The sequence below is a fragment of the Phaseolus vulgaris genome, chromosome 1, assembly GCF_000499845.2.
Source record: "Phaseolus vulgaris cultivar G19833 chromosome 1, P. vulgaris v2.0, whole genome shotgun sequence".
Lineage (NCBI taxonomy): Eukaryota > Viridiplantae > Streptophyta > Magnoliopsida > Fabales > Fabaceae > Phaseolus > Phaseolus vulgaris.
The window spans coordinates 51,393,505-51,417,374 of record NC_023759.2 but is presented as its reverse complement, the minus strand read 5'-3'; the positions used below and the strand labels follow the sequence as shown (position 1 = coordinate 51,417,374).

The window sequence follows — 23,870 nt, the reverse complement described above, 5'->3', positions numbered from 1 at the left end:
TAATCATTTGAAAATTTATAGAAGTTTGAAAGAAAAATCTATAAATATTTCTAGTACAAAAGCCACTAAAATAAAGAAAAAAAAAGGGCCGTTCAAGGCAAGGATTCATATTATTCAGCCCAATAATTAATTATAGGTAGAAAACCAATGTCAAGCATAAAATTAGTTTCTGTCACATTATTGTCTTACAATATCTAATTACAAAGGACATGAAATTTCGGAGACCCAAATACTACAAAGATAGAGAATATGGTATTCTATGCTACATCAACAGTTTCTATCAATCATGCTAATCTGGGTTAAAATCAGCTGTTCTAGAAAAAAAGCTCATGTACATTCCCAACGGTTTCTAAATCTATTTCTTCCTGGAACACATCAGCCTCTACACTTAATTTACATATAATCACAGTGGATCTAGTATGATACAGTTTACTCAGCTCAGTTTGGCTGTCTTTCCGCTCTAACCAATGAGCATTTTTCACCATCATTGTATATAACGCGTAGTCAAGACTTATCTGAATGCTTGCTGAGCTCTTTATCGGCAAAGTGAAGAAGTCTTCTTAGTCTTAGAACCATGTCACAGTGGAAGGGAAGCGCTGTTCGCCGCTCTAAGTATGTGGGGCTCACTGTCATCCAAGACAAGGCATGAAGCTCTGCTGCAATAGACTCCAGAACCAAGTGGGTCTCAATTTCAAAATCTTTAGCTTCCCAGCTTAAACTTCTACCAACTTGCTTGTTAATTCCTCGGACAACTTTCTCTTGGGGGATGTTAGTACCTCCATAATAATCAATGAGGCTCACTGAAAGTATAGAGGGCCATTCTTCTTTTAGGTTGCTTCTGTAGTCCTTCCTCATGGAAGGTACTGCTTTTGAAACCACAAATCCAGTAGAGAGAGGAAGAGCAGAACCCTTGCTGTGAAGCAGATGAGCCAATGGTGGTGACTCTGCTGTGAGGCACGTGGGGAGTTGAAGAACTGTTGGAGGAAGAAATCGCATGCTGGGAGAAGGAATTAGAATGTATGCAGAAGACGTAGAACCAAGAGACTTCACTGGAGTGAAACCTTCGATGTAACCTGAAATAGACAAACCGGCACCCCTTTCAGTTCCCTCTCCAAAAAGTTTTTGCTAACAATACATACATGATTTACTTAATTATGAATATCCAATTATGAGCTAGCATTAGAAAAAAATTAAAATTGTGTATCTTAGTAGCTTTGTGAAATACTAATTTCATTTTCCAATGCCAATATATGTACAAGTACAACTTTTATCCAGAAATCCTAACTTGAGACTAATGCTGAAGAATACTCGTCTGAATTTCCTTTATTGCCAAAACAGGGTGCAATGCAACTTTAAGAAATGCAATCATTGTCATGAATAATTGTTTATGTGGACACCCTTAGGATTACCTAAAATGATTTCGATGAAATAATAAGTTGAAAGCTTTTCTTGAATTCGAGCTTGAGATTGAAGACCTCAAGTCCTTAAAATATTTTTGGGGATTGAGGTTGCAAGATCAAAGAAAGGAATTGTTGTGTCAAAGAGAGTATATTCCAGATCTTCTCAAAGAAATTGAGATGATTGGTTTCTAGCACGAAGAAATTCCTATAGATCCTAATAAAAAGCTTGGAAGTGAAGACAAACGTGTTAGTGATACCACCCAATACCAAAAATTACAAGGAATGTTAGTGATTCATATTGAGCTCACTACATGAACATCTTGTGGAAGACAACAGAATTTTAAGGTAATAAAAAGTTCTCTGAGCAGGGGACTCTTTTTCTTAGAAAATTGGGCAGCAAGGCTTACAATAAAATCGAAGTGTTCATGAATGCAGACACCTAGATCCATGAGTGACCAAAAGTCAACATCTGGCTATTGTCCTTCTCTTCAGGGAAATTTGGTTACTTGGAAAAGCAACACAAAATGAGGCCAATAGCGCAGAAGTTAAAATATAGCACAGTGGCACAAAGAGTTAGTGAAATTTTATAGATAAAAAGAAGGTATAATTACCTTTTTGGTCCCAATAGTAAATTTGGTTGTGATTTTTAAAAAAAAATCAATTTTGAACTCAAGTTTTTTTTAAAAAGTATGCAATTTGGTCCCTTCTGTTAAATTTGCATGAATAAAATTAAATGATGATGATGTGACACAATTATGCACAAGTGGACTCCACGTGTAATCCATCAACCTGCTCTTCCCCTTATCTATTCTCCCCAATCAAGCCTAATCTTCATCATCACCAGTTAACACCGTTCATGCAAATTTACAAGGGACTAAATTGCATATATAAAAAAAATTAAGACAATTGTTTTTTAAAAACCACTAGACCAAATTAACTATTGAACCTTAATGTAGGAACCAAAAAGATAATTATACCATTCTGTTCCGAGAAATTTGGTTACTTGGAAAAGCAAAACAAAATGTGGCCGGTAGCACAGAAGTTAAAATATGGCGGAATGGCACAAAGAGCTAGTGAAATTTTATAGCTAAAAAGGAATTCTACAAGAGTTACAACTTCTTACAACTCTTCCCATGAAGTTGTACAATTATAACAAGGCTACAATCAATATTTCTCAGAACATTGTTATACCTTATCAGCGCATGCATGTCGAAATTGATAGACATTTTAAGAAAGAGAAGGCGAACATACATATCACTTGTTCCTACTTCATAGCAAGTTGAATACATTTTTACAAAAGGATTTCTTAGACCTAAAGCTCTGTATAAGCAAGTTGGACACCTATGTACGTGTTTTTATTTTAAAACTAAATTTCAAAAAAGGATTCTAGAAGAAGATTTAGTTAGTTAAGATCAATCAACATACATATTCAAATCTGGTTTGATTTTATTCTCCTTTATTTTCTACCCTATCTTTATATTTATTTTGTAATCAGGATGGTTAGGATGTCACTTAGCCTACAAAAATAATTTCTTATTTGGGTTAATGTAATTTGTGTTAACGTAATTTCTTAGCCTATAATTTCTAATGTAATTTGGGTTAATATACAAAAATAAAGATTTTTTCTTCTAAAATTACTTACACAAATATCTATCAATTTGACAGGTTAAAGAATTTAAAATTATTAGATAAGATTGGACTCACGTTTTATTACTTTATTCTGTTAGATATGAATCAAACTAAATATTTTGATTGTTATCTATAACTATTATTAATGAAAAAGATTCTTCTTTGTAACCGCTTTTTTAGTGAATACATCATGTTACCCTTGTGAATACAACTCATCTTATTAATTTTATTATTTGTAAAAAAATTACCTAACCATTACTAACCAGGACTTTTGTAACCGCTTTTTTACGTGTATACATTTGTAACCGTTTATGTTTTATTTTAATAATTATTATAATGTTTAATATTTTCAATTATATATTTTTTATTTTTAATTATCATAAAAAAGAGGACACACATGTGCTCAAGGACATGCCTTTCCACTAGGACTTTATAATTAGGATATGACATAACACTCTCACATACCTATAGTGTGGGTTTCTAGATCTAGGTAAGGGTATCTATGTATTATTAACAAGACACTAACATCGACACTAAATTTGCTATCCATGCAGGATTGGGCCTGTGGAGAGGTATGCTTATGTCAAAACCGTGCCGCTAATTATGTATTTTAGGAAGCTTTTTATTTTATCCTTGCTATAATTCTATTCTTTATTTCAGGTGTATCTTGCTATTGATATTAGGATTATGTATTCAAAAACAATCCCATAATTACAGGAATTTGTTTCCTTAGAATTAGCTCTTATTTCCTAAATTAACCAGCAGGCTTATGTATTTATAGGTCCAATGGCCTCATTATTAAAACACAAAATATATTATTCTTTCTAAATTTGAGAGTTTACAAATGAGTATTGGGACAAATACTATAATACCCTATCCAAACCCTGTCTATTAACAACGAAATTATTATTAGACGTTTGTGTGTTTTTTGGTCTGTGAAGGTTTCTGATAGTTTTCTGTCAGGCCGTAACAGCTGACAGTTGACATCAGCTTATATAAATATATACCCCTGTATTTCCTTCACTGATTGTAACATTTATCATAATCACAAGTTCAGTTTCTGTTGCAAAATTTTCAGAATCTAGTATCATCTTTCTCTCCTATATTTTCTCTTTCATTTTCTCATATCATCTATTCTTGTGCATCCACTCATCATCCATCAGAAACACCTCTCACGAATGCAATTTAACAAATAACAAAATAGAAATTGAAATAATTGTAGTACAGATAACTTACTAGGAGTGGAGGAATCTGCTGGGAGAACTAGTTGTAACGTATGGTCCATGGAAACTGCAACAAAACTAATGCTTTGTGCCCAATGAAGCAAACACCTTGAATTGTCAACCATAGAATGTCCACCCATAAGCTGCTTTCTTGCAGCAGGTTGCCCTAAATTACCTTTCATAAAACCAGTGGATTTGGTATGGGGGCTGTACAAGGGACTAGGTGAAGAAGGAAGAGTTCGTTCTGGGATCAAACTCATGTCTGGTTGTTGCAAAGAAGAACCATTACTAGTTGCAGACAACCCGTCAGACATAGATTTCCGCAATTGCAGAGGCCATCTCTTCATCTCAGATACACCGACGGAATAAATGGCTTTCTGCCACTCTGTTTGAAAAAAATCAAGGTAAAAATGCATGTATAGAGGTAGATGTAAGATGCAAATGTTAGCGTAGCTTCTCAATCTAAAGTGGCATAAATATAAAGCTAATACAATTGCTGTGACATTGCTTCACACAAATTAGATGGAGGCTTTTGCACAATACTGCTATATGTCCATCCGTTGCACATGGCAGTAACTGAAGCTATCAAAAACTATACGGGCCAAACTAAATTTCAATGGACCTGGTTTTAAACATTAGGATTTATATTGAGAATGCCTTGGGTATAATGATACGTATATGTACTAGAATTTGAAGAAATTACCCACTAACTGCTTCATAACCCCTCAAATAAAACCAACACTGGGTACTTGACAATAATTATCAGATAAATAACCATTTTGGTTCTTGAATGAGTAAACAAATGACAATTTAGTCTCTAAAAAGAATTAATAATTTGACTAAAACAAATGAAACAATACATTCTGTTAAGTTTTGTAGAAACATTTGTCATTAAGCTATAATGTATAAGGAGCAATTTGACACTAAGTTGTATTTTTTTGAGAACCAACTTGACCTTAAATTGTAAAATTCAGGGACCAATTTGTCATTAAGCTGTTCAATAGGATGTAAATGTCCCACTTTTTACACATATAAGGACTAAATCGTAATTTCCAAGCTTCTTGTTTCTGATTTACTCATTCAAGAACCAAAATGTTCATTTATCCAACAACTCTCACCTTGCAGTCACAACTGACACCAATATGAGTATAGGTTTGGCCAATATCAGGAAATTTTTATACACACCAGTATGTAACAGTGTGAATCAGCCACTATCTTTAGTACTGCATAAGTGTCTTTCCAGAAAATTACAATGCATGTCCAAGCCAATGTCATCAGCCATGTCCTTTTATATGAGGGGAAAAGGTTATTCTGAAAGATAAGTAGTGAGTGAATATAGTATTAAAAGAACAGTTATTCAACTATCTCTAGGACAGTTGATTGTTAGCAAAGTAGTTAAGCCAGTTACACAACTGATTATAGGCTGTTCACAGCTGTACTGATCATGTAAATACTTCAATGTGTAACCTTTGATCAATAAGAAATAAGATTAGCCTATTTTTCTTCCTCAAATCTCTCTCTTACTTTTAACACTCAGCCATGGTTATTAAAATCTCGAGTCAACTACGAGTTTACGATCCCACACCCTCGAACCTAGTTAACTTGCATGTAAAATCGTGTTTTAGTAGGCTTGTGTAAACTCCAGCAAACTCGCTCAAACTCGTGTAAACACAAGTTTAGTGTCGATTCAATGAGCTGAGTTGGACATTAGAAAAAATGCAAAAAACAATACTAGGATTTTGTTTCTAGGTCATGATTTATGCCAAATGCACCTAGGAAACAATTTCATGGTTCACTGGTTCTCTAGCAAGTTTTTGTCTGTTTTGGGTGTTTATGTTGTGTTCTCCTATCACATGAACCCTAAACCCTAAACCACAGATCTCTCTTGGCGTCTTTCTCATCTCCGTTCAGTTTTGTGTTTTAGTCTTGGACACTTTACTATCTCACTGCTCTCCCATTTCCTTTCTCGTGTCCAGTTACATAGATATGGTCGGTGCAAGCTACAAATTAGTGGGTTGGGGTCATATTAGGGCTTTAGGTTTTTTACTCCTCTCGCTATTTTGGATGGTTGGATCTCAGTTTAAGTCCAACAACTTCTTTTTTAAAGCATAATATATAATATAATTAACTAGAGTAATGATAAAAGGATAATAATATTAGAAAGATATAAAAAATATATATAATATGATAAACTAATGATAATAATATTACAATAAAAAATATAAAAGTTATTTAGCATCATATAATATTATTATGTTATTTATAGGTATTTTATTATATATTTTATCCAAAGTAAACTCTTATGAGTTTATGAAGATCGTATGATGAGTTTAAGTAAACTCGCAGAGTTTGACAACCTTACACTCTACATGTCTAAATTATGCCAACGCAATGACATTTTGTGGATTAGCCATGTCCAAAATCTGATGTGCAAATAATATAACAACCCACAGAATAAGAGGCAAAGACAGAAACCTTACCAAGATACTCAAGCTCATAAAAACCTCCAATGCGTGCTATCACAAAATCTCGAGGCTTTGCAAGGCCAGGGTCACAAGATTGAATAATCAGACAGCCTTGCTGAAGAATTTGAACAAATAGGCACTGCAGACCCTTTGTGTCCTGCCTACTGCTTATTCCACCAAAGGGGAAAATATTACAGTCCAGCAATTCTCCCCTTGAATCTGTCCAGATGCATACAAGCCAACGCCAGTCCTCTGTCCATCCATAGCAACAATGTAGGCTTGGAGGAGTCTTCAGATCAGACCCAGATCCATCAGCGCTTGAAGCAGACTCTACACTTCCTGTTGTACTTGTACTCTGTACATAGTTACCACTACTGTCATCTACCAATGCCTTGGAAGATTCTGAAGTGGGGCTACCAATAACTGAAATACCATTGTCAAGTGAACCTGGTTCTGCCAGAATAAAAAGGGGTTCAAACATGTAACGAATTTCATCATGGAGAAAAATATCCCCAGTTCTACTTGGATCACAGTTTAACCCCCCAGTCCTTGTTGGCTGCCAAGAATTATCCCAAGTACCAGGCCTCAAGCTAGCATCAATGTCACCCTCTCTTGGAAGAGAGTGTCCTGCCATTCGAGGACCAACACAGTCTTTCCACATGCCAGAGATGGGAGAAGGCAGTTGCGTCAAAACAGAATGAGATCTTCCAGAAAATGCAGACTGAGCAAAATCACTAGAGATTCCACGCGAAATTCGACGAGCCTTGCAGTAAACAGTAAAAGCAGTCTCTTTTAAAATGACAAGTTCGCTGACAGATGGGCTAGTGACTCTGAAAATGGCATCCACAGTAACAATCTGCAAGACCAATTTTGGAATACTAAACCCAGAAAGCACAAGGATATTAGATGGAGAAGCCTCGTCAACAGTAGCTAAGCCGCTTAAAGCCTTCACAACCTGGCTATGCAAGCTAGATTTCCTCTCTCTATCCAACTGTTGGACTACTGATCCAATCGCAACAGAAGATTCAATTACAGTTTGCAAAATTGCAGTGGGATCAGGAAATGGGCACACCACATAGATTACCTAAATGTAAGGGGGGTAAAGATGAGATCAAAAGTACCAATGCACATAGATCTACATTACAAATTAGAGAAATATGCTATAAGAAAACTATTTCCTGTAATGAACAGTGCCAAGCCATCAATGCTCCAAATAATCAAGTTATTAAAGCCTCATCATAATTTTGTCTGATTAGATCGTAGAGAACATAATAACCATTCAATCTACAAAATTGTGCAAATAAACAAGTGACGTACCAAGCACGAACTGTTACTTCCTTCGCTGGGGTTTGTAGAAAAGCAAGAGCCAATTTTCAAACCTCTAAGTGCCTTAGAAAGAGACTTGAGATAACTAGTCATGTCCCAACCATTTGATAATGATAAAAAATAATCACTCACTGAACCAACAAGAGATGCATTACTGCTCTCAATCTTCATTGATTGGGGGCAGTCAAGTAAAACAAAACCACAAGATGACAACTTCGAAGACTCTATCTCCATCTGATTCCCCAAGCCTTGAGGTGAATGAGTACCTAGCTTGCATGTCTCATACACTGAAAAGAATAAAAGCAAAATAAAACTAAAAGAAGAAACCAATCCAAAAAATCAGAGTGAAGGGTGAAACTTAAATCAGCAGTCACAATGCATAAAGTCTACAAGCATAGAAGCTCTGGCACAGCAACCAGCTATTGTTACATTCAATTAGTGCAACAAACAGGAAAGACCAGAAACACAATCCTCAAAGCACTTCAAATAGTCACTACATCCATAAAAAATATGACTTTTATTTCAAAAGAAACAGGATTCAACAACTCTGGTTTCTCCATACTTTCTTCCAACCCTTTTACTGTCATTAATACATGATAAATAATTTGATATGATAAATAATTTGATACAAATACAAAATTTGTTAAACCAAAATATACCATAATATGTATCAAATATGCAATTTGTAAACATCATCAAATAGTCTCCATAGATTAATTGAAGCATAATTAACACTATTTACCTGTTCCTAGTTGTTGAAAAAAATCAGCAGCAGCAGAAGTAAGGGGATCAATGTCAGGGCATACAACATGATACGTAATCTACAACCAACAACTCATCACGATATTAGTGAAAGCATGTTCTTAAGCTCATTACCCATTGGGTAATTAGGTCAGGATATATGGTAGAGAAGGTTCAATTAATAACAGCAGCAATTGGTGATAATGAACTTACAGGTTTCTGTAGAGCATAGGGCTCTAGAGGAGCTTTTTCCCAATGCTGCAAGGAGTTTGCTGATGTCTTCAGCCAATCATCCTGATACCTGTTGAAGATGCTTTGTATGAATGGTTAACTAAATAACAAAGTTTACAGTACCAGATGTATCTTATCATGTTCAATATATGATGGACAGTATACCAGCAAATAAACAAGTGATTAATATATTGGGTTATTTTTAGCACTTAAAAGTAAAGAACTGAAATTGTTTACAGCCAAATACCATTAGATATCAACCAGTGTCTATTTTTATACATAAATAAATACAAACATCCCCCGTAATAATAGGGATTACTATTGAACTGAATTAAAAACTATTCACATATATTGATCTAAGTGTTCAATTTCTAAAAATTTAATGACATTCAACGTTATGAATTGTGGAACATGACCGAAAGACAATAATCTGCTATATCAAATAGCGGATAGCATTGTGGGTATATAGCAGAAATGACATAATAGTTGAAAATATATAGTATATATCAATTATACATGTTTACAAAATGAAGTTGAATGGAAATAAACATAAAACAAAAAAAATTGCCATTATATTGGCTAAAAAATTGGCTAAAGACCTGCCAGAGATAACAAGAGGATGTAGGATGCATGATACAACCACAACAATGATAGTGGCTGCAATAGCAAACAGAGTCGCAATCATGGCTTTGATAAATTCCACTACGCAATAGCACTATAGCACCACTCTAGTAGGTGATGAAACTGTATTCAACATACACAATGGCTTAGATAAAGCTGAGTAAAGCTTGTTCCTTTTCCAAACAAACAAAACAAGCCTTAAAGAACAATGAGTCAGTTGAGTTTCATATATCCTAGATACACAAAAACCAGTGCAACATGTTCACACCAAGTGGAATCTAAGGAAGGTAGATGTAAGAAGCATTATGTCCTGCGAGCAAAGAGGCTGTTTCCAGGACTTCAATGCGAGAACTCTAGGTTATAAGACAGCAACCTTATCATTTTAACCTGATTTTCCTTGTATGAGTGTTCACACATTGAAGTCTAAGGGGATGTGGGGGGGGGGGGGGCCGAAGGGTAGTAGCTGATAAGTACCCAAGCACTTGGAGAACTCACCCTCAAAAGCGAGCTACCAAGGGGGAGAACCAAGCACTAAATTACTTCACCAAGCATCCATACTATTAGATGTGTGACTTGGGCATCCCATAATACCTATGCTCAATGCAGTCAAAATCGCAATTTCATACATGGAATTGCATGAAAAAGGCATAAGTTGTATGTATACTATCACTACACAGTTCAAATATAAATACAGCAAAAAGGCCTTTTATTAAATCCTGGTTTGGGGATAGATACAATATACCATATCCAAACACTACCCATTGTTATCCATGCCAAACACTTTTCAGTTTGTCATTCTCCTTTAGTTATTTGTATAAAGTCATGCCTCTGCTGTATGTTCAAATTAAGCTTAACCAAATCACCATTTATTATCTTGTCATATGATATGAACAACCCTATGCAGCACCAAAATCATCTAAACTATTAAATTCACTCAAATACTATAAAAAGGCTTGAACCCCAGGCAATCATGTATTAACTTACTTCTCTTTAAGCACATATGACAAAAAGAATACATACCCTACAAGTATAGAAGGAAATGGAAGAGCAATGAGCGTAGGTTTAAGCCGGGCACATGTTTGCTGCTCTGACTCTGTATTACATAAATCGTGGCCAGACCTCCTTTGAGAAGTCTCATCCCCCTTAGCACCATCCATGATGTTGGAAACTGCACTAGCAATCAAATTGTATTAGCATCATAAACAAAAAACTCCCATCACAATGTAAACACAAACTTTTACCCTTTATGCTAGAAGATCCACCAACAGATGATTGGGATGGACTCATTGGTTCTGAAGAATCTCTACATTCATTATTGGTTGATTCAACAGAGACTCCCTCAACTATGCTTCCAGTATCAACCAATGGATTGCATCCTTTGCACCAATCAGTTATAGATAATGGCCCTTCCAAATTGGAAAAGGCAGATTTCAAAGCTGTTTTTATGTCAGACTGCAGCAAACTGATGACAGTGGATGCATGAACCTGAGAATTCGAATGACTTGAATATAAGTATAAAAATTGGAGCGGAAACCAATCAATAACCCCATTGACCATTATTAACCTAAAGTTCTAAAATACGCAACCCCATGTGATTACATCAAATATAAAAAAACAACTCTATAAAACTAAAATATTAAGAATATTATGTGAAGGAGTCAATATAAAAACAGAAAAGAAAACTGAGATGATATATTTCATAAGAGGATCAACATCTTATCTCATTAGAAATAGGAGCATTTAATGATTACTATTTTTCAAGTAACTTAGTCTGTTTAGCTGAGGTCCATGGATTATGTATCTTAAGGATGTAGTGATATTTTAATTGTTCTCTTGAAATAACAGTAATTATTTATTACCTTTCTAATAATAATAACCATTATTCCTATTATTATAAATATTACAGTAAAAAGCTTGAATTTAGCAGAAACACCATTTCAAATATTACACTTCTTAGAATGTGAGTTTAAGTCAAACTCAACTCTCAACCGGTATGTAAGTTGGAAATTGCCCACACTTACATAGTTTTTTTAAGATTTATCTCTAACTGATGCGAGATAGGGGTGGTTTCCTAAATCTCCCCCTCACACCCAACACTATTGGGCTTGGTGCGTGGATGATATGATGAGTAACCCTTTCAATGGATTTAGGATAGTCTATGATACACTTAGAATGTGGGTTTATACTTAACTCAATCCTTCAAAATCAATTTGTAGGGGAAGATTGCCACCCTCAAGTACTTCTTTTAGGCTCTACCTCTAATACTAACAAGAGTAAAAGCTTACATCAGCAGAAAGTGGATCTACTAAGTCCAAGCCAGCAATGTCTAGCGAATGAGAAGAGGCAAGGGTCCCCCCACAGCCAGCATGAACCATGGAAGGGCCACAACAGAATCCACGCCTCCATTGTTCTTGCATTGCAAGTAAACCATAAGGACCATCACCACAATCTGCATCCAAGGCCAGATCAACAAAGGAAATAGCTTGTTGGACAAGCAAAGCAATCCCATCAAGGAGCTCCTGAAGCGGTTTCCTTTGACCATAAGAAAGAATACCTTCTTCATTGAAAGAATTATGTGAAAAAGAAGGACCAACTTCCATGTTAGGTGAATTTGAAGGTTTTACAACTTTTGAAGCTCCTAATGTGCGCCAAACACCAACAGGGGCATTCAGATGACCATCAAGCATTCCTCCATCAATATCACCTGCAATACGAATTGGTATATTTTCTTTCTTCTTCACGTCATACTTCCCAGATATGTTGTCTGTTGTTGTACTTGGTTCACTAGGAAGCTGATTAAAAAATGAAACCCCAGTTGACCTACTGAAACCAACAGGCATTAGGTTACCTGAAGATAAGAGAACATGACGTAATCTGCACACGGAAGCTTGCAACATAACACATGTGATATCAGTTGCCAACAAAGTTTTTGCAGATAGAAGAGCATGCTCTGGTTCATGTGTGCCTTCAGCTGTCTTCCTAAGGGAAGACTTGACAATAGCATTAGAACCAATGTTTGAAAGTGACAGTATCCCGTCAGATTTAGCAATGCTATTATCATTACATACAACAGGATTTTTATCATTTTTTTCTTTCCTACTTTCCACAAATGTATAGTAATGTTTTGAGTGGAGACTTGTCCCAGAATCATGTTTTCCAGAACCTGTTTTTGTATTGAAAGACATTCCATTCTTCCCCTCCGATCCTTCGGTGCAAGGAGAAGAGGGTGGTGCTGCACCATATAAGTAATTGTTTGAGCTTGAATTGGAACTCTCTGCTTTACGACATTTTGGAAAATATGGGCTTCTGAATAAGGTCGTGGACAGCTCATAGGTAGGGGTCTCAACAGCACCAAATTCAGGAGCAAATGTCATCATTGCTTCAGCTTTCATTATATGATCAAACTCCCTGGTATACAACATTTGAGTTTGATTGGTTGGACCCAAAGACATAGAGTTATTTAAGTTATCTTGACTTTTGTTAAGACATTCCTCCACAGATGTTGAAGGAGGGGGATTAAAGCTCTCAAAGGAAGGAAACCCAACAGGCAAAAGTATTTGATCTGGAACATCTATCACACCACCTGGACTGCTGTTGACATCTCCATAATCCGGGGAAGAAAACATAAGTGCCTGAGATTCTGCTGTTCCTGGGGGCTGTCAGAAAAATGATCACACATTAAGAAACTGGTATATAAGACCAAGAAGCAAAGAAAAAGAACAATAATATTAAATAAAGAGAGGGAGCATAAAAATTTGAAGTACTCAGGTTAAGAAAAAGATTATGAGTAAACACTGGAAAGTATTATAATCTAGAAATCAAACAAATCTTACATCAAAATTTTAATTTCAAAATGAATCATCAAGATACAAATGAAACAAAATTCATAACATGACTCAGACACATGTAAGAAAAGATGAGACAAGGCATAATAAATTAGGAAAACACCTTACTTTCCCAAACAAAGACAATAGAAGTTAGAACAAACTATACATCTTCATTAATGCAATAAGGATCTTCAAACCCCCTTTATAACCGAGGAGGTCCATATTGTGTTTGTCGTAAAGCATACAAATCAAAAAGTGTAGTGGGTACTGTATTTATTTTTATTCATACAAGAATCAAACTTATACTGTTCCAATATATAAACTGCTAAAACAAACAAAATGCATAATTATAGAGGAGTAGAGTAGCACATAATCTTTTGGATGTCTAATTTACAATTGAAGTGTTTAAATGTGTAAAGCACGTGTTTAGTAATGGAATTCACAACTCAATGGCTCATAGTAAAACTAAGGATTATGTAGTTTTATTCATACAAGAATAAAACTTATACTGTTCCGATATATAAACTGCTAGAACAAACAAAATGCATAATTATAGAGTAGCACATAACCTATTTGGATGTCTAATTTACAATTGAAGTGTTTAAATGTGTAATGCACCTGTTTAGTAATGGAAGTCACGCCTTAATGGCTCATAGTAAAACTAAGGATTTTAGAGCAGAAAAAAGTGGAAATCAAAACCAGGAATCCTCTGAAAATTGCAGTATTAATATTCAGATACCTCTCCAAAGGGCAAGACGTCGTTTTCAAAGAAGTCACCAAAATCACCAAATTCTGATAGAAGGGCTTGAATATCCATTTCCATGCCCCTATCATCATCATCCCAGTCCCAGTAAGACCCAATTGGCTCATTTCCCACTCCTGTAATGGCTGAATTGTTCACTTCCACGGAACCAAAATCAGACATATAAGTATCCTGCACGGGAATGTTTGCAGCTGTACTTAATGACTCTGTCACCCCTGTTCGAGACCTCTTAGAGCCCTGCAGAGAAATAAAAGAAACTATTATGCTTTGCACAAAAAATAGGATCAAGCAAACATGAAATTAAAAACACTCCTTACTGCAAAATAATATTTTTTGATTAAGTATTTTTAAAATGTATTAAGTTAGCCCGCTTCATGTGCATACAATTTAGCAAGTTAGGTTGTGAAGAGAGAAGCATGTGTATCACTATGTTGCAAGGGTACTGAAAACTGGCGTTTTACATTTGAATATGAAATGTGGAAGTGCATATATATCATGTCAGGTACCTAATGGTAACTGCACTGACCAGTATTAGTGAATCATGCATGCAACACATTACATTTAGCAAAATATTACACCACCTTGCTTTTTCATAATCCAATAAAATATCACAACTGCTTTCATCCCAAACAAAACAATGGAGGGAATTTTTAGTAACTAGCTTTAATAGTTTAGGCAGAAGTACAGGGACTAATTTTTTATGACACTGCAGTTTATTCTATTATTTTATTCATTTGTGTTGAAGGGTGGTGTTCACATATTCAAGGAGGTCAATAGGCTTGACAACTGATATGGGATAATATTCAGCAATTTGTTCCTCTATGGTTTTTAAGAGGACCTCGTAGATATACATAGTGATTGGGTAGCTTTGTTAAATTGGTTTTCTTCTCTTTGCTGCATTTTTTTACTTTTGAAAGATCAAATATCTTCAAAGTTCTTTCTAATTTTCTTTTACTCATATTGATAAACTTTCTTCAGGAATAAAAAAAATTCAATTATATTTTCAAATATAAATAATGATATACCAATTTGGGGCCATCACTTTCCAGTTGATCAGCAGAAGACACCATAGACTGTCTACACGTTAAAGAATCAGCATCTGCCTCCAGTTCACTTGGTCCCGTAGTCTTGTAATCACTATCACTAGAACTGGCACTTAAGCTACTAATACTGCTACTATTGCTATTGCTACTACTATCATAACTATTTTGCGTACGGGCTCCGTTGATTTCAGTCCAAGGATCCTCACAACAATCAACATTACCAGCACTGCAGAAGGCAGAAGAAAAATGTAAGGCTTTAACTAAAACTAGAACAAATGTACTCAAACATATTTATGTGCAAAAGAAATTAACCAATAAATTATAAGGAATAGGTTTTGAAGAGGAATAGAAGTGAGATAAGGTTTATGGAAAAAACCTATTGTCAACGTTTTGTTTTTGTTTAGAAAAAAATTAAAACAAAAAATAGAAGTACAACTTTTGACAATAGAGACAATAAGATAGGTACCAATAACAAAAGTTGTAGACACAACAAGAAATATGACTTTTTTTTTAAAAAGTAACCCACTGCCTAGTTGCTGTATGCTACACAGACAGTCGTCAGTACAAGACAGAAGTAGCACAGGATTCACAATTAAACTTTATAATAATCAAAGAGATAAGAATCAAGAAACATCTCGGGCAAAAACATGCATAAATGCAAAGAGTGATAGAGAGAACACAAACCAGTGAATTAAGGAAGAGGAACCGGGAAGAGATGGTCCCATCCAATTCTGCAGCCAAAATCTGTATGTTTTGCATTAAAAGATAAGTCAGAGGCCTCTTCTATGAATGGAAGTATAACGGTTCATATGACAGGACAATCACAATGCACACATCACATATTCATGGGACAAAAATAAATTTGTTACACCTAAAGTGACAGCATTAACTGCAGTTTAGGAGGAACCACTTAATAGAGTAAAAATATGTGCAAAAATAATTGTGTAGAGGTGAAAACAAGTAAAGATTATTGTACTGCACAAGAAACAAAGGAGCACATTGAAAACAGACAAAAAAGTTCAAAACACAGTTTACATACTTACAGGTTACATATATGGAACACAATGCTCACTACTGCTATTCAAGTGGAAACAGAGTACTGTTGCTAAATACCATGATAGTGAACCACACCAACATGAGAATTTGGGAGCAGGGAGGCTTTGCTCTACTTTTCTCCAGCCGCAATTATTTACCACTCTTGTTCAATACAATGTACTATACTATTTGGTGCAAATATTAAGAGCATAACACCAGTATGGTTGAGGAGATTTGTTTTCTATCTAGCTGTTTGGATATGATTCAGAAAGATCACCCTCCATTGGGAGTCAAGCATGCAGTCTTTTCAAAGAGGTTCCCCAAATAGATAGAGGGATTGGGCAATTTTGCCTCCTTCACATTTTTTTCTTGTTTTAATGTTCCTTTCATTTTCATGTGCATGATCCCTTATTTTCAAATTTCCTTACACTAACTAATAAACTTTTTATTTAAATTAAACATTGAATTATTATAAGAGCAAAAATCAAGCAGGGAAACCAGCTACACTTGATAAAAGAAAGGGGGAACATAAAGTACGATAACATAGAAGCATATGTTGCGGATAAAAATACCTTCTCAAGGAAGACCTAGCTAATGATGTTTGTAAAACTGGCACGAGCACTGCCTCAGCTGGATACAAAAATGTTTTCTCATAATCTGACAAGTGATCTGCTGATCCCTTGTGATCACTTCGTCCTGTAATAGGAGATTCAGCAACATGAAGTGTGGGTAAATTCCTGGCACTAGTTCTGTTTGGCTGCAACGAGTTGTCAGTTCCAGATCTAGGGAAGCCCAGACTTACTTCAACATAACAATTTTGCCCCCTCAGCTGGCAACCAACACCCTGGGAAACATTATATGGTAGACCTATAATTCCATTGGACACCCTAAATTTGGTAGAACTGCTATTAGAAATAGAAAGAAAAAAAAAGGAAAAAAAAGAAGGAATTCCGTCATGGGTGATATCTTGATATATCAAATGTCTATATACAAAAGGGTATGAAAGGGACCTGAAATAGCTTTGCTTGACAAGATCACTTGGAGAACAACCAGTCAAGCTGCCACGAATTCCATGAGGAGAAACAATCACTGCAACAAAAATGTAAAAGTAAAATCAAATGGTGCCAAGGAAAGCCACCTAGAGAATGAAGATGAAGTTTGGATATTGCTAGTATCCCTTAGAAATGACTTCGAACCAACAAAATTTTATGTGCACAGAGCATGCCAACCTGGAAGTCTACATGCAGACTCTGTCGAATGTTTTAATACTTTTTCCAGATCACTCGTGGTAAGCATCCGGATATGCCTGATACAAAGGAGTGAAAATAATACCTAAGTATTCCAATGTTAGATAAAATATTGACAATAAGAGAAATAGAACCATCTTACTTTGAGGACACTATGACATGTATGAAGATGGCTTCCTCAGTTGCAGCAAAGGCAAATTCAACTGCAGGTTGTCCTCTTCTGGATGTATGAGAAATATGCAATAGCAAATTCAAATTATAATATACTATAAATAGAAGAGAGCAGGGTCATGGTCAGAAAGCATTTAACAAGCTAGATTACACACTACCTAAAAATTACACTGTTCAGTCAACCAGATTTGGTGGGATTTCGGATTTAGCAATTTCAAGGTTAACAAAACATGAGTAACTGAAGGTGTCAAGAAAGGTGTTGAAGGCTTACGAGGATCATTCACCGTGGTTTCAGGCTTATCCAAGCTCTAATACCATCTTGAAAATTGATAAAGAGATATTTGAGAGAAACTGAAGAAAATTTTAGTGACAGGTAAATGACTGTTCTGATTACAAAATTTTCTATTTATATATTATGCAAAAGCTACCTAACTGATTGATTTGTAACAAAATGCAGGTATAACAGCTATCAAGGAAACTGACTGGACTAAGTTATATTACAACAAATCTAAATATAGCGATTAGCGAAACATACCTGAACAGTTCTTCGCTTTGAAATTGATGAAACTTCGAAAATACATCTCCAAATCTCATGTAATATAACCCAAGCAAAGCCCTGTCATATTCAATAAGATAAAATGGCAGATGAGATCAATATTAAATTCACTTTTAACTATTGAGAGGAAAGAAAAAACCTTTCTATACGATTCCTCAAAGCCTGAGAGAGAGCAGCGGCAACCTCTTCTGAATCGCCAGGAGCCAACCAAAGCCCAGAAGCAACAACTTTTATAAAAACAAAATCCAATGTAAAGATACAATCAGTAAACACAAGTGGGAAAACTCCATCCAATAATCATTGAAGGGAATGTATATAACCACTACAAGGGTTCAGTTATACATGATACCTCTTAATCTGGATACTGCTGGCTGAGCAGACTCAACAACTGATGAATGACGCCCCGGAAGAAAAAGCCACAGCTTAATCTTTTCATCTGATTGTTAAATATAGAAGGAAGGAATTTCACAATCATTTGGAAGACTTAAAAGGTTGAATGTTTGGAAAACTCGAAAGTGTAAAACAAAGAAAAAATAAGGCCATGTTAATTATTTTCACCTCATGATAGGAAAGAAAACAGTGACAGAAGAAAAGTAGCAAAATGACAAGTATATCCTTATTTCATTTATATTTGTTACATTGTAAGGTTTAAATGTCAGTCAAGTATTTAACATGATTACATATATTCTTCTCATTTTTTTCTTTATATTGAAACATAAAACAGCAACAACAAAGCCTTGTCCCACTAAATAAGGTAGAGGCATCACATGACACCATCAAGCCAAGCTTGATTAAAGATTGAACCTTCAAAGATATTATTTACCATAAGACCCCTTTTTTAAAAAAAAAAATCGCCAATGTCCTTCTTGGTCCCTCTCTCCTTTCTACAAAAATAACAACAATGTAAATCTATCATCCTCACTAGTGTTTCCAATGGTTTTCTTTGTACAAGTCCAAACCACCGTGACAATTTTTCTGTCACCTTTTCCTTAATTTGTATTACATCAATATCCCTTTGTTTGTAGACAATCATTAAGTATCCCAACCTTTTTTGTGTGGCTATACATTCATCTTAACATTCTAATGTGTGTTACTCTCACCCTTTCTTTTTTGTTGTCCCTAAAGAGTCAAACATTCACTACCATAGACATATAACAACACAAAAGATAACATCAAAACAATAAAGAGAAAATTGTTTTTCCTTTTATTCTTTTGTTCTTATTTTTTCTCCCACTCCAAACAAAGTGTTAGGTAACTAGAAATGGGTAACCATTTCCACCTTTCCTTCTTGTAAAAAGACACATAATTGAAGATGATCACAAAAACACTAAGTTGACAGTCTACTAGCATGTGTTGTTTTTTCTGTTTTAAATGAAATTCAATGTCAATCCTATAATTTTTATCTGTCAGGTTTAAGTTCTTGGAAAGTGTGAAATTTTATACAAACACACTACCTGGATTATGCAAGCCCTGGGATGGATCCCAAGGTCCAACAAAGGAATTTGTCCATGTGCCGAGAAATCCCTCCTTCTGCAGTTGCAGATGTGATGAAAGCACCAGTAAATTTGCGACATCCTTTTGGTCCACTTTTACACTGTTCAAAGGCAGCCTCGATATTATTAAACCAAGGAATCAAAACAAAAGAAAATGCATTCAATCTAACCTTTTGTCAGGTAGAGGGTTCAGGTCCGGTTCATGAGGAAGAAACTGGAACCATGATATTTGATGCAGACTTCCCTGTACAATTTTCCAACAATATACACACACACATAAGAATACATACAAGCAATTCATAACAGAAGTGAAGCAGCTACAGCTATGGATATATTATTTTATGGTAAAAGTTAACCAAAGCACATCTTGAGTTATATCCTTTAGTTCCCAATTATAATATCGATGTTATTCTTTGAAATGAAAGATTTGACCTTGAGATCTCTGACTATGCCAACAGGTTCCTTTATTATTATTTGACATCTCTCCCACAAAAGCAACAAGTTTTAACTTGGTTATTTTATGGAAAAGGTGCTAAACCTGAGGTAGATATACGTCCATGCCACTGATTGATAAAATTGAGCAACTAAACACACAAAAAATAGTTAGCCTAGCATTCGAAAAAGCCTTTTCATCTTGTTTTACTAATGGTGATCAAAGGAAAATAAATCCCTATACATAAGTTGAGTTTTGGAGCAGGTGATTCACTAGTCCAAGCAATATCAACATAATTATAAGCCTGTGCTGGCAGATACTGATACTGGCCATCCATTGTGGAAGGGGACTAAAGCATGTAAACATTTGCGTTTCAGCACAAAGATTCTTTGCAGTTATGGTTAAAAAAAATCTCCAGTCAACCGTTGTAATGCTTATTGGAAAAACCACGATTGCAGTATTGGATCAAATACGGAAGAAAGAACGAGCTAAAGTAAAAGCTGGTCGTGTTAAAGCCTCCCGCTTAAACATATAGAACATGTCTAGAATGAAATTATATACGTTCACATATCAAGACTACTTCTAAAAAGAGGGATTATGTGATAATTTGCAATACTTTTTAGTACTTAAACAAGTTAAAACTTATTCAAGATACGAGCACAGCACAAAGAACAAAAACAGCTTACGGGTAAAGATAAAAGAAAATAAATCATGTTAACAAAAGTGAGAAGTAAAAAACTTACGATTTTGAAAACATTTGTCCACATAACTGGAAATACTGTTATGAAGGATTCGGTGAATTGAATTAGGGTTTGGCTGCAAATGAGATACGGCGAATCTGTTTATGTTTGGCTCAGACTCCGACCTCATAAAAATAGGACGAGGGTTTATGAATCGTTTACGTGCTTCTGGTCCTGCACAAACCAACCAAAAAAGCACCCCATGTTTGAAATTTCCGAATCTGATTCAGATTGCACCGCTGATTCCACCGAGTTTTTCTTTTGCGCAGGGGTGAAAAATATAATTTAATAACCAAACAATAAAATCCACTATTAAAAAATACCATGTATAAGAAATCATTCTTCAACCCGTTGTAAAAAAACTGTGATTTTTAATTAGACCCAGCGGAGATAGACAGAACAATATTAAGCTTAATTTAGTATTTTGAAATAATTTTTATTTCTATGATTGAAATATATTAATTTATTTAAAATAATTTATAACTTTAAGGATGTATATTTGAGTGTACACTTTTTTATGTCATATTTTATTTCTATAATTTTTTTCTCTTACCAATTTATTTACACTAAATAACTACATCTTCCAACAGTATAATACACAATTATTTATTATGTAATTGCTATTATTATTTTTTAATATAAGTCCCTTTTTTATCTAATATATAATAAAATATCTAATATGTTTATTTTATCCTCCTATAAATAATGATATTATAAATATTATTCTTTATCTACTATACTATCAGATATTTACAAAAATATTTCGATAATTTTCTTTAAATGCATGTTTATTTATATCTAAATAAATTTTTCGTATATATATAATTATATTTGATAAATATATATTCGTAAAATCTTTTAAGTGTATTATTGTATTGTTTGACATGTTATTTGTGTCAATAAATATGTTATTTTCCACAGTATAAAATTTAGTCGGTCATTTTTCTCTTGAGAGAATGATAGGTTTAATATTTTGTAAAGGTAATATATATTTCAAAGATTTGGTAGTATAGAGAACAACTACAAGTATTAAGAATTTAGTAAAACAATTTTAGGGTGGTAATCAACTACAAACATGAGTTTTTATGTTATGTGTGATTTTGTGTCTTTAAAATTACAAGTAATTTAGTTTTTTTTTTATGAATATTAAGATAATGAGACTGAAGAGGTGGAGGATGCAACTTTTTCCAATTGTTGGAGGAGATAGATGGTTAAATGAATGTAAGAATAGTGAGCCAAAGGAGAAAGATCCTTAACATTTAAAGTTTACTTAGGCTGCATTACTTGTTTTTCTTTTTTAGTTATGAATACTTTTTACATTCTCACTCTTGCTAAAATTAGGTGGAGGTATATAATAAATATGTATATGGTGTGACTGATTATTTTGTATTGTAAGGTGTAAATATGTTTATTTGTATTGCATGGTATGGATGTGATTATTCTATATCATGGGTGTGATTAATGTGTCCATTATGTAATTTCAAGGTTAATAGAAGAGTAATTATTTTAATTTTATTATGTAATGCAAGTGTCTTTTAATTGGATTTCATTCAAGTTGGTTTAGCGCCCATGAGATTAGAAGACACAATTTTGTTGGAATCGTTAACTGTAACAAGTTTTATAACATGTGTTGCATTTTTAGTTGGTTCCAACCCTTCTTAATTGGGTTTCATCTTTCCTTAACTTTTATGGTTAGAACTTCCTTTTATTTGTTTATTTGCCATATATTTACTCTTCTGAAGTGAGAGAATATTAATGATTTTTTGTTTTCTCTGACGTGAGGGTAGATTGGTGGGGGCATAAGTTGCTTGTTAGTCTCTTTATTGTAATAATTTGATCAATGCTAATAAACTACATGTCAGATATTGAATGGTGACAAGGGATGTTTCTTAACATCCATTTTTTGCTACTACACTCATGATTTTGCAAGTTAACACCGAACCTATCCTTAGTCAGTGAAAAATGTTTTACCTTGAATAACATCTCGGCAAAGCAATTACAAACAATTTCTTTTTGTTATTAGAGTAGGAATGATTTGTTTTGTAAGTAACTATAGCCAAAATCATGAAAAAATGCCTCTAAATAAAAAAATTAATCAGATATAATCCCTTGTCTAGCCTCTTTTGAATCCTTATATACCTCTCTAATGAAATTATTTTGCATATTTTATGTCCATATCTCCATCACATACAACCTTATATCTTCCAAAATTGTAATAAAGAATGAGATTGTTGAATATCTTGCTCATATTGTTAACCAATATGTGATGTTTAAGATTATATGTAAACGTAGATTTAGACCAAATTTAATGTATCGATACACACAAAATTATAAGTTACCACAACAAATTATGTGTGCTTGAACACAGAATACAATTAGACACATGTGAGTTTAAATGTTTGGGAGCATTTATATTAATGGCCTTGATTTGTAGCATCTACATCTTCTAAGCCTACGCAGATGATGTTGTTTCTTTCCACAACAAATATTTAAAAAAAAAAATCTCTAGGAATTTCTTCCTAAAATTAGTATAGAGAGTATAGACACAAAATTGTTGATTAATACTAAATAAAAGCTCTTTTATTGCTCGCAATAAATCCTGCAACAAATTAATAATATCAAACAAATAACATTAAGTACAACATACTAAACTGATTATGCATATAAATGATATACCTTTTGTTGTCCAAAGATAAATGTGTATGAAGCACATTTGGTGGCTCCACCATCGTCTTTAACTAACAATTCAAATAAGCAACTTAGAGAAGCGTTGTTCTTACCCTCTAAAACAACATATGCAATATTAGAGTCCCTCGTTCCCCCTTCAAAAAAGACAACCATCCAAATCAATGATAAGTTTGCATGTATAAAAAATATCCAAATGCTTTTCTGTATCACTGCATAGTATAATTGAGTACAAATCCAA

At 34.3% G+C, this 23,870-nt stretch overlaps 1 protein-coding gene across 3 annotated transcripts; it reads right to left on the bottom strand.

The window, feature by feature from the left end:
* Window positions 1–130: 130 nt before the first annotated feature.
* Window positions 131–21,245, bottom strand: LOC137815322 (mediator of RNA polymerase II transcription subunit 13). Of its 3 annotated transcripts, none has more exons than XM_068618467.1 (22): window positions 20,948–21,245; window positions 19,942–20,015; window positions 19,733–19,872; window positions 18,628–18,714; window positions 18,418–18,505; window positions 18,258–18,338; window positions 17,694–17,771; window positions 17,534–17,610; window positions 17,315–17,393; window positions 16,877–17,206; window positions 15,954–16,013; window positions 15,252–15,495; window positions 14,203–14,463; window positions 11,922–13,292; window positions 10,878–11,121; window positions 10,657–10,804; window positions 8,998–9,085; window positions 8,786–8,864; window positions 8,035–8,330; window positions 6,733–7,801; window positions 4,266–4,637; window positions 131–1,073 (listed from the first exon to the last, which is right to left on the bottom strand). In XM_068618467.1, the coding sequence occupies exons 1-22, from the start codon at window positions 20,969–20,971 to the stop codon at window positions 505–507; spliced, it is 5,859 nt and encodes a 1,952-aa protein (XP_068474568.1). In that variant the 5' UTR covers window positions 20,972–21,245; the 3' UTR covers window positions 131–504. The 3 variants fall into 3 exon arrangements, with proteins under 3 accessions (XP_068474568.1, XP_068474570.1, XP_068474569.1); XM_068618469.1 differs by having other exon boundaries at window positions 16,877–17,191; XM_068618468.1 differs by having other exon boundaries at window positions 17,694–17,768.
* Between the last annotated feature and the right edge of the window lie 2,625 nt (window positions 21,246–23,870).